The 11,852-nt window shown below is 52.1% G+C and overlaps 1 protein-coding gene across 3 annotated transcripts in view; it reads left to right on the top strand.

Moving 5' to 3' along the window:
* The window catches only part of XXYLT1 (xyloside xylosyltransferase 1), a 157,846-nt gene extending 149,471 nt beyond the window's left edge, over positions 1–8,375 (top strand). For all 3 annotated transcript variants that reach the window (XM_059163097.1, XM_059163099.1, XM_059163098.1), the window contains exon 4: positions 5,393–8,375. In XM_059163097.1, coding sequence (XP_059019080.1) covers positions 5,393–5,789 — 397 coding nt within the window. In that variant the 3' untranslated portion in view covers positions 5,790–8,375. The remainder of the gene's footprint in view (positions 1–5,392) is intronic.
* Positions 8,376–11,852: the final 3,477 nt, after the last annotated feature.

The following is an 11,852-nucleotide window of genomic DNA, read 5'->3' on the forward strand; positions in this document are numbered from 1 at the left end:
GTCTTGTAGGTAAGAATGAAGAGCCCAGTGTCCAGATAAGCTCTCTAGAAAATTTGGTTCCTGTAATAATAGCTACCCCAGTGCCCCGTTGGGACCCCCCCGCCCTTCCCCCAATGAAAGCCTCCATCATGGCTTTCAGAAAACACAGACTCAGCAGATGATAACCCCTTTCTCCCTCCCTTTCTTCCCCAGACCTTCTTCAGCTCCTCTTACTTCCATGAACCCTCCTCTCAGACTGGGGCAGGCAGTGCAGAGATGCCAGTTTGCCAAGAAGGAACCTTGGCAGTCTTGGGTGTGGGGAAGGGTGAACGGGGGGCCCTGATGCTTCTGGAAGAAGGCCCTGGGGAAATCCCTGCAGTGTGCCCTCCTTATCCCCTCATCCCTGTGGAGTCTCTTTTGGACTTGAGCACCCCCAGAAGTCCTCTGCTCTCCTGCCAGGCTGCCTGGTTCCAGCACCCCCAGCTCCACCCATGTGCCCCCTGCCTCAACCCCTGACCTGTTGTCCTCTCTCGGTTCTGGGCATATTGTGGTTGGAAACTCAGTTGCTGGCTTGCAAACAGGGCTGGTGTTTGAAAGCAGGCACACATTTCTTTTGAGGTCCTGCAAACACGGATAAGCACATGCCTTCCACCTGCTGCCCCAAGCAAGCCCCGTCAGCCATTTGGGGGCCCAGCTCCCCTTCCAGGTGCAGGCATGTTGGGCTTGGAGGAGCTAGTCCCTGCCAGATGGCAAAGCGTGAACTCTGTGCCTCCCGAAAGCTTGGCACTAAGTGGCACAGTTTCACCTGTCACATGGCTTATTGCATGGTGGAAGGAGCAGTTGCCTTCTCTGGGAAGGGCGTTTTTGGGAAAGCAAAATCATCAGCCTGGGATTGGGGTGGGGGTTACCTTTTCAGTGGTGTGACTACAGGCAGGGCCATTTCTGAGCCTCGATGTCCTCATGGGTAAGCCAGGCAGGTGAGCTAAGAATCTTCATGTGTCTTTAGGTTCTGGTAGCCTGTGGTCCCAGGAGAGAACCCTCTCGCCCTGGTCCTGCCATTACTAGCCTGTGGAACTTCAAGAACGTTTCTGTCTGGCTGGAGCTGGAGCTGGAGACCTGAGTTGCTAGCAAGAGATCCTGATAAGGGTCGGCTGTGACTCCTGGCAGTGAGGAGTGCCCTGGGAAGTGGCCGTCTAAAGCCTCACTGTGTCGGCAGTCTGTGTCATCTCCAGTTTGAGACCACAGGGTGGTGTTTCCGCTAAAGAACTGAAGAGTCTGTGTCTGTCCCCCAGAATGTCAGCTCAAGGCAGGACAGAGGGACACTGTCCTTGCTCCGAAATCAGCCCCTCATCACCCACAACTGTCCCCTGGTCACCTAACAGGATGTGCTGCTCTTCACTCCCGGCCTTTGCTTGCAAAAGACTGGAAAACAGGGTCCCTTCCAAGTCAAACAAGAGCTCATTGGTCCTGGGACACAAGCATGGGCATAAAGGGAGTAATGTTTCCTAATTCCAGTCTTCGCTGATTAGACAGCATCCAGACGGCATGCTTCCTCCGGGAAGAGGCCCAGCCTCACCTGCTCATTAGACTTTGCACTTGACTCTGAAGACTCGATGGCTAAACCATAGGGAGAAGTTCCACACACGACACTGTCCTTAGGGACCTCAGAAAACAGAGCCCTCTTTGCCTGAAAACCAACAGCTTGAACTCAGCCTGAGTCAGCATGGGCTTCTAGAACCTTCTTAGGGAGCTCGATGCAGACTGCCCAGGCTCGTTGCATGCTCCCATCCTTGCTTCTCAACCCTCTCAGTAGTGAAAATGGAAGACCCTGAGCCTTAGGAGCCAAGAAAAACCAACCCAGGAGAAAAGCATGGATAGGGAGGCAGGAGGGTCTGTGATTGGGGTGGTGGGAGGAGAAAGACTTATTCATAATAACATGTGTTCTTTCCCAGGTTTTCTGGCCAGCTTCTCTAGTTGAGAGACTTGTTGGAGTGACCTTGGTAATGGTCATCAGGGAAAGACTTGAAGGGAGAAAATGACTGCTTTTCAAAATGATTTCAGATACCTCTTTTCATAAGATGGGTTTTCTTCATGAAAACTAGTGTACTTGTTTTTAATAATTTAATAGTCTTTTTTATGAGTATTACTTAGGGCATACTCAATAGAACAAATTTAGGAAATGCATTGCCCATACTTGGAAGAATGTACTTGAAGGTTCTTAATTTGTATTTTCCTGTCAAGCCTGGTTGATTCCAGGAAAGACTCAGTATTTACCATGGACTGCCAGTGTGAGGGCTTGTTTCCCATTTGTCCCCTCTCTTTTGTATCTCCAGGGGACAGTGGAGGATGGAGACAAGCCTCTGCAGAGGCCCAAGTCCAGATGATGCATCAGGGCAACATGGCCGACTATGGGCTTGGAGCTTAATCGGGGAAACTTCTAGAAGCTCCAGGACTTGGAGCCAGATCCCTGCATTCATACGGAGGCTCCTGCGGCCTCAGCACACACCACTGGCAGTGCCCTTTGCATACATATCAGTTCAGCCCCAGGCCCTGTGAGGAAGGCGAGGGTCTAGGGCTCTCTTTGACCTCCCTGAGACAGGCTCTTGGGTCTGACCCCCTCTCAGTGAAGTACCAGCAGCTTCCGCCTCACCTGCCAGCCAGGTCCCCAGAGCCCGTGGCTTTGGGGGTATCAGCCAACTTCAGAAATGAGATTGAAATCCAAGTGCTGCTCCTGGGAAACCTAGCCCATGGAATCCGAGTGAAGATGAAAGGGACTTTGGAGCTCAGAGCCCTTGCGTTTGAGTTGGGCTTGACCCTGACGCACAGGGGACCTCTGTTCCGTCCCTGTTAGAATGCCGCCAGTGACGTCCCCGTGCCGCCCAGGAGCCGAGGCGGGGAACAGAAAGGGCTCTGCCATCCTCGCTGTGCTGTGGCAGGGGGAACCAGCCAGACTGCCCCGTTTGGCCCATTCACGTGGGATCAGGGCGTATGAGCTCGGGTCCCTCCATGGCCCTTTGTCCTTCTCTCCATCCCAAGGCCAGTGTGGTTCCTCCACACAAACCAGCCGACACAGAGGCCAGAGAAACCCAGCAGTCCTGCAGGCGGCGGCTCTGTCTGTCTGGGTTCATTTTGGAGTGGTAGGCCTGCTTTAAACAGGGGCACCCTGGAAATAATTTTGTACTTAGAGAAGCACTGGTTCATTTACAGGCTGTTTTCCTGCCTCGGGACGGATCCTGGGCAGCTTGCATTTCCAATTTCCTGTCCCTCCTTCGCTTCTCCTTACCGGTCATAATGTGCTGATGCTCTGGGCCTGGCTCTCTCTGGCTTTGTTATAAAATGACTCTTTGTAGCGCCAGTGGTACTAGGCATGAGGTTCCCAAAGAGCCACCTGGCTTCTGGTCCCCACCTGGAAGGATGCTTGTTGTTCTGTCTGCGTTTGGTCCCACTGTCCTGGGCCTAGCAAGTTCTGTAGCAGGTCAGTCTGCTAGAGACAGGGGAGCTCCGGGGGGTACTGCAGGGCAGCAGATGGCCTCTGCACCCCCAAGCTGGCTCGTGAGTAGAGACTGTACCGAACCCTTTGAAACCCCTGAGCACCCTCTCGTGGTCCCCTGCCCCTCACCACGCCGGAGAGATGGGGCCCTGGGGCCTGGAACACGGCATCCACAGCTGCAGCTTTGTGTCCTGACATTTCTCTGTCCCGGTTCCAGACGACACCGAAGGTGACATAGCTTGAGCCCCACTGACCTTCCCATCCTTCCTCATCAAGAACTTTTATGTTCTGAAGGCCCACCGTGTGGGCGCCGTGTGAGGTGCTGAGAATGCAGAGGTGGCGGCAGTCTTGGGGAGGGCAGACTTGACCGCTAGCCTGCACCCTGCTCACCCTCCCATGGTCCCCTGGAAAGGGGAGAGACGAGACCTGGGGGACAAAAAGAAGGAGGCTGATGGCCTCGCCATGTCTAGGACCTCCACAGGCCTGGCCCTGCCGGTCTTCTACACACGTCTCCCTTCCCGGGCCTCCCCTCCCTGGTGAGTGCTTCTCTTCTCTCCTGGAAGGCTGAGTCCTGCCTCCTGGGTAAAGCCCCCTTGCTCCTGGTTGGAGGAGCCCTCCTCTCCCATGCTGTGGTGTCCCAGATTCATCTGGGAGAATCTTAGTGGCTTACAGCCTGGACCTGCGGGAACCAGTTGGAAGAAATATGGTAAAACCGACCAAGTCGCCAGGCAGCATTCCAGCGCCCTGTGATCCCATCACTAGAAGGGCTCCCACATCTCCTTTTGCTCTGGAAGCTTATTTTTGCCAAGGTTGTTATCACCAAGCAGGCGCCAGAGCTCTGTTCCACTCACTGTCCAATTATGGCAAAATTCAAACAATAGACCTGTTATTCCGCTTGTAAGAATGTCCAGAGGGAATGCTTTTCCCCTCCCCAGGATCGAACTCTCGGTGCCCTTTGTGATATGCAAGACCTCAGGGAAGGCCTCTCCGATTCCCAGACACAGAGCAGTGTGTGGGAGCTGCGAAATGGATCTCTGTGGCTGCCGTGGGCCGGGTCTCTTGTATTCTTTCCCCTGCGCTGGTCACTTCCCTGCACAGATCCTGCCCTGTGACTGGTTGAGGGAGAGACCTCTGGGAGCCTTGGGGTGGCATTTCCAGGTGCCCCCATGCATCCCCCATCCTGAGGCCTTGAGAGAAGATTGAGATGACATTCCCTCTAAAATAGCCCTAATTCCACCTGGCTGTTCCAGCTGTTCTTCAGCCTAACCCATGCATGTGGGCCCTGAGCTCTGTTGCAAGCCTCTAACCCCTGCCCAGCCGCTCAGAAGTGCTAGGCTTGGGCCTTCATGAAGCTTGTTCTAAAGCAGAAACTGACTTTATTTAAGCCTGCAGGTAGCTTTCTACCTCTTTACCAGATCGCTTCTCAAAATCACTTCCCCCCCTTCTCTCCTTTCCTTTCCAAGATCACAAAGGCAGGAGCACTTGGGTGGCTCAGTCGGTTTAGCATCTTCCTTCGGCTCAGGTCATGATCCCAGATCCTGGGATTGAGTCCCGCATCGGGCTCCCCACTGAGGAGCCTTCTTCTCCCTCTCGCACTGCTTACTTGTGCTTTCTCTCTCTGTGCGCCTGCTACTTGCTGAGTCCTAGACAAATGTTAGCAACGATGTCATCCTGAAGGAGCAGAGGATCGTGGGAAGACCCTGAGGCTTGGAATCAGGAGGCTGGGGTCTGAGTCGAGTTCTGCCACTTGCTGGTGGCGTGATGCCAATTCCCAGCCCAAGAACCTCCCTGTCCCCAGAGCTATAAACCTGGAGTGAAGACAGCGTCTCTCTCCAGGCTGGTTTTGACCACCCGGGAAGATAGGGCCGGCAGACTGTTTCACCCACACAAACCAGGTTAAATCTGCTCTCTTTCCCTTTCCAGGCACACATTCTGGCAGTTCCGCCACGAGAACCCCAAGACACGGGTTGGAGGCCCCCCGCCCGAGGGGCTCCCCGGCTTCAATAGCGGAGTGATGCTGCTGAACCTGGAGGCCATGCGCCAGTCCCCCCTCTACAGCCGCCTGCTGGAGCCCACACAGGTACAGCAGCTGGCCGACAAGTACCACTTCCGTGGCCATCTCGGGGACCAGGACTTCTTCACCATGATTGGCATGGAGCACCCCGAGCTCTTCCATGTGCTGGACTGCACCTGGAACCGGCAGCTTTGCACCTGGTGGAGGGACCATGGCTACAGTGACGTCTTCGAGGCTTACTTCCGGTGTGAGGGCCATGTCAAGATCTACCATGGGAACTGCAACACCCCCATCCCTGACGTCTAGGTCCCGTCCCATCTGCTGTGCCCTCAGGTCTCAGGGTCTGGGGGAGGCCAGAGGGGTGCCCCTGTTAATCAGCCCCTGGCTGGTGTCCGAATCCCTATAGGGATGTGCTCTGGGGTAAGGGGCTGCAGCTGTCCCACCTGGTGGGTCCTTCTCCTGAGGCCACCCAGTGAGGATGGGCCTGTGAGTTGCTGGTGCTTGGGGCCTTTTCACTCTGCAGGGCCAGGTATTGTGGAGGGCAAACACGTAGACATCCTCCAGTGGGCTCGGAAGCAAGTGCGTAAAGAGAAGAAAGGAAGGACAATGGCGATCCGTGCCCTCGGCCCCCAAAGAATGGAAATCCTTTTGGGCACTGGCCTTTCTTAGACCAAATATAAATTTACTTTAAACTGACAAGCTTCCCTCTTGCCAGAAAGAACAAACTGTCTTGCTAGGGCTCCCAGGGAGCCGAACAAGAGAGGGGTATTCTCGCAGCTGGCCTGGAACTGAAGCATCAGTGAGTGCCCAGCTTCCACACACACGCACCCTAAGAGGCTGCGTGCTCATGCCCGCCATGCCCCCCTTGCCCAGTTGTGGGGGGTGAAGATCCTTGCCGGCTCTGGGAGGACCTGCAGGGCCAGTGGCAGCCCATCTGAGAAACCCGGCCTCATCGCTGGAGCTTCCCCAGCTTCTCGCTCCCAGCCATATCCCAGAGCCTCCTTATCCCTCCTTCTTTCCAGCCGGCTTCAGGTGACCAGACTGTGCTCAGAAATCAGATCCACCATCAAAGAGCAGAGCTCGGCCACGGCCAGGGACAGGCGACAGAGTCGAGTCATCTGCATGGGGAAGGCACCTTCCAAAGAGGAGCCCAACAGTTTCTGCGGATAACCGTGTGGCTTGGAAGGGGTGTCCCTCGTAGATGGATAAGCGTTCAGTCTCTGTTGAAAAAAATCATCCTGTGATTTTCTCATTGCATCATATTAGACCCTGTACCTTCGAAAAAATTAAGTTCTTCTCTGAATGCATTCCCTTGCTAGATGCAGACACAAAGTCCCTGGTGGTCCATGTTGTCTAGTTGGGGGAGGTCCTCAGAGAGGAACTGTTGTTGGATTTTCATCTCCTCTGATCTCAATTTCATCCACTTTTTTATTTCTCTTTACCATGAGTGAGAATAGCTAATAAACCGTCTTTGAGAACATGATGATTACATTGTTTCTTCTCTGACCCCAGTTTACTGCTACCTGAAGGTTGAGTCAAGAGTGCACTCAGGGTCATTCAGGGCTGCCCCTGCCGTCCACATGACGGAGCTTAGTGGGCCCCCTGGCCTCTGTGGGGGCTGTGGCTGAGACGGGCACAGGGAGGGCAGCAGGGCCGCACTGGGGTCACTGGAGAATCATCTGGAAGCAAGAATGGCTCTGTCCCTTCTCACCTGCCTTACCTAGACTGTCTGGTTACCTCATTCCCCAGCCAAAGAGAGCACATCTCTCGCCTGACTTGGCTTGGACAGAACTGGTCTGTTCTCCTAGGAACTTGATTTCCTGTTTACAGCTACTAGTAGCTGAAAGCCTGCTGTGCGCCGAGCATTGTTTTGGGGATTTATATACTATTCATAATGCTCGCAAAAACCTCATGAAGGTGATTCCAATTCTCAAGTTTATTGTAAGAAAATAACAAGAGATGTAGACAGAGAGTCGTTATCACACCAGTTTTTTTAAAAATAGAAAACAGCTAGGAGTAACTTAAAATGTTGACTAAGGGAGTAGATAAATTATGTTACATCCATAAGATAAAATAGTTTAGGCATTAAAATCATATTTTTCAAGAATACTTAATGCCTTGGGAAATGCTTACAATGTGCTGTTAAGTAAAGTAGGCAAATATAAGATTATATGTACAGTATGATCCTCACTTTATTTTAAAAATTATATATGTATATATGTGTATATGTATAAAGAGATCCTGTTCCACTCTGTTTAATTAGTTCAAATCCTAAAATACCATGTGTTTCAAACACCACATTAGAAACAATTATTTCAATGGGGAAAGAATGGGGGTAAAATGCTAAGAGAATTTTAGATTCGATAACTAAGGTATTTTCCCCATGTTAATTTCAGTAATTCAAGGGTTTCTGGAGCTATGAGAGTCCTTTGTTAATTGCAAAGAAAAAACAATGAACTCATTGATCAAAATGGGCACAAGCCAAACCAAATCTCCTCCTCTACTTTTGAGATCACCTACTCAGGAGCTGCCCCCTCCTCTGTCACTGATGGATTTTGTGAAGAGCAAAGTAACCCTCAGCAGGAGGTCCAGCCGGCCCAGCAAAGCCAGTGGATGTGACTTCTGGACAGCTCTTAGACAGCTGGTTCCTCACTGGAATCCTGTTGTAACTGATGAGGTTCAAACATGACTCATTGTGCTGTTTTGCCTTTGCCTGATGAAAACTTCCACTGCGGTGCATAAGCCTAGAGAAGTGAGTGGAACAGAAGCCTTGAAAGAACATTTCTGGGTATGAGGAAGGATCAAGGTGCTTTCTATCTTCATCTATATTTACTTCTATATTTCTGAATGTGAATTACTTTTGTAATAAACAATAAATACTATAAAATTGTAGCCACTGCCATCCCCCCTCAGTTACAGATAAGTCCCGTCCTGGCTACTCTACACTTCACGTTGGCCATGGTTGCCATCATCTGTAAGAAAACATAATCTTGGCTAAGTAGGCTCTGGGTCTTCAACTTTGCCTCTGGATGCCCCAGTTCCCTAACTGAAAGTGACCTAAGAATAGCCTCTCCAGCCGCTGCTTTCATTTCTGATTCTATCATCTTGTGTGTGTACACAAACGATAATGGCCTTTGGAAAGCTTGCGGGCTTGTCGAAGAGATTTATTCTTGTATGTGTGTCAGAGTCTAGCTACGCATGCCAGTCTCGCCATCACTTCTAACCTTGGGCGCGGAGGGTGAGTTCACGATGCCCCCCACTACACGACCCATTGCCTGGGAGTCCTCTCATTTCCATATCCCACCTTCATCCCCCAACAGTCATTTTAAGGTGCAACCGGAGGGTCTTCCATGTTCATGCAAAATGGTGTTATTGTTTTGTGGACATGTATTTTAATTTGAATAACTCAATATATTCTCTTGCTTTTTCTTTTTCATTCACTAAGTTTCTTTTATTATGATGATGGTGATGATGTTATGTTAGTCACCATACAGTTCATCATTAGTTTCTGATGTAGGGTTCCACGATTGTTTGTATAACACCCAGTACTCCATGCAATCCATGCCCTCCTTAATACCCATCGCGGGGGTCACACATCTCCCCACCCCCCGCCCCTCTAAAATGCTCAGTTTGTTTCCTGGAATCCATATTCCCTCATGGTTCGTCTTCCCCTCTGATTTCCTCCCTCCATTCTTCCCTTTCTTCTAATGTCCTCCATGCTATTCCTTATGCTGCACAAGTCACTGAAATCATATGATAATTGATTTTCTCTGCTTGACTTACTTCACTCAGCCTAATCTCCTCCAGTCCTGTCCATGTTGATGTAAATGGTGGGTAATCATCCTTTCTGACGGTTGAGTAATACTCTGTGGTATACATGGATCACTTCTTCATCCATTTGTCTGTTGAAGGGCATCTCGGCTCATTCCACAGTTTGGCTATGTAGACATTGCTGCTAGGAATGTTGGGGTGCCTGTGCCCTTCTTTTCCATATGTCTATATCTTTGGGGTAAATACCCAGTAGTGCAATTGCTGGGTCCTAGGGGAGCTCTGTTTTGAACTTTCTGAGGAACTTCCATACAGCACTGAGTTTCTCAAATCCACCCTCTGCCTTTATTGCACGCACCCCCATTGGTCGGCGGTGTGCTCTCCCAGCTTATCCACCCTCGCCTGCATTGCTGGGCCCCCACATCACCTCCCGCCCACCTCTGCCCTCCACCCCACCCCCAGACTAACGAGCCTGCTGCAGGCAGCTTTGTCCTCTTTCTTGTGGACCAGGTAAGAGCTGCCTTGTGTGGTACAGCCAGGAAGAGTGCTGCTGGATCCCACAGTTCGGCCCAAGTGGTGCCCAGAGTCCCCTCCCCGTTCTCACCAGTATGAGCCCTTGCTTTCTCTGCGTGACTGTGTTCCTGGTCACGTCTCCATGCATGGACACTCGTGTGGACCCGTGATTACACTGGAGTCCTCCGAAATGTGTAGCCTGAGTTGGGGTGCTCTCCGTGAGTGGTATCACATTGACCTTGGCCATCGGTATACATGTCTGTGAACTGGGGAGAGTTCAGCCCACTCCTGGCCTTGCCGCCCTCCCAGAACGGCTGTGAGTGGTAGATGAGATAAGCCACAGGACAGTACTCCTGAGGCCCTAGATGCCCTCCTTCCCTTGCACCTCTACCTGTCCCCAGTCCCCAGTGCCACAAAGCCAGAAGCTTTGTGGTGCTACCAGAAGCTTCGAGGTCAGCCTGAGTCCTGCTTGGGGGCGTGTGTGCCATCAGGTGCCACACCCAAGCCACCCATGGGTAAAAGCCTGTGCTCCTCCATTCGGGTTAGCTTCTGGGACCTCTGACTCGGGGTAGCCCCGAGGGAGGCTGAGGGCCCCTTGGCCAGGGGCTGTGAGGCTGGAAGCCACAGGGAGAGGAAAGAGAAGTGGTTACCTGTGTGGAGAAGGGTTGTGGGGCAGGGTCGGTGAGGGCGATAAGCTGTGGCGCTCAGGAGTGAGGGGACTTTTCGGTGAGCATAATGAGGTGGGGGACGTGAAAGCAGCCACCTTTGCTTTCTCTCAAGTAACCAAATACGGATTGACGTGGCTCTTTTATTTAGTCCTGATGACTGGTTTGGTTTACTGGAAGCCACAAAAGGCTAAAACTGGGTCCCGCAGGGCCCAGAGATTTGCTGCATAGATGCCACTGTAATCCTACTACCGCCTCAGTCGTCCGGCTCTGCCTACAGCCTCTGCACTCTTGGACAGTGGGTCTCGGGCCTCCTTGTGGCCTCAGCACCTGACACAGTGCCTGACACGCCATGGGTGCTCACTGAATCTGTTGTTTGATCGTGTGACTGCGTGAAAACCGTGCCACGCCTCCCCAGAGAAGAAAAATGGCACCTGTTGGCTGGGGAGCAAGATGGAAGGGTGGAGACAGGCCCAGGGTTGCCCACCTTACAGAGTGTCAGTAAGGGCCAAAGGGAGGAGGGATAGGAGAGCACTGGGAAGCTTGGGAGGATTTAGCATCAGGGCCCATTTGGGGGAAATGGGTGGAGGCCCAGAACTAAGCACTCATGGAAGGAAAGCTCCCTCTGTGTCCCCATTTAATAAATATCTGGTGTTCACATTCCTCCTTTCATTGAGCTTAATGAATTGCAGGGACTTGAGAGTTCCTATGACAGTGGTTTTCATTAAACTCCCCGTATCTGGTTGGGGGATGCCCTCAAATGTTCTAGTGGCCCTGCTTGGTGGGACCTGGGTGCACGACCCTGAGGCACAGAAGGACTGGGAAAGAGCTGCATAGAAAGATAGTAAGTTGCCCATCACAGGAGGTATGCAAACAGAGACTATACAGCCTCTTGTGAGAGGACACAAGATGGAAGCCAAAAGGCAGATAGGAGCTGAGATGGCTGACTTATGAGTCCTTGACAACCCTGAGTTTCTGGATTCCCAAGCCCATCTCCCTCCCCTTTCTCCACAAGTAACCCCACGGGGAACCATTTACTCTCTAGACCTGAGCACCTTCAGGTGCGGATTCTAGAGGATCTGCCTACTTCCGGGAAGGAGGCTCCTCTATGAATACCTGAGGAACTGGGATCTCCTGAGCACCCTTCCACAACCATCCCTCTACTCTCTTCCCCTTCCCAGTGTTCAATTCCGAGTCCTGTCGGATGTACTGCTGGGGACCACACTAGATATCCCACAGGCAAGCGGTGTCGCCAGGGAAGGAAAGTGCCTGGGAGGGGGCCCCAGAGGGGGCATAAGGTGACTTAGGGGAAACACACACTGTGGTAGGGACTCGTGTGGTTTGCTCCATGAGCTGGTCAGTTCCCAGATGGAGCCACATGTGAGGCCAGGAAGGGAGAGGGACTAAGGAAAGGCAGCATATT

Source organism: Mustela lutreola, chromosome 2 (genome assembly GCF_030435805.1).
Source record: "Mustela lutreola isolate mMusLut2 chromosome 2, mMusLut2.pri, whole genome shotgun sequence".
NCBI lineage: Eukaryota > Metazoa > Chordata > Mammalia > Carnivora > Mustelidae > Mustela > Mustela lutreola.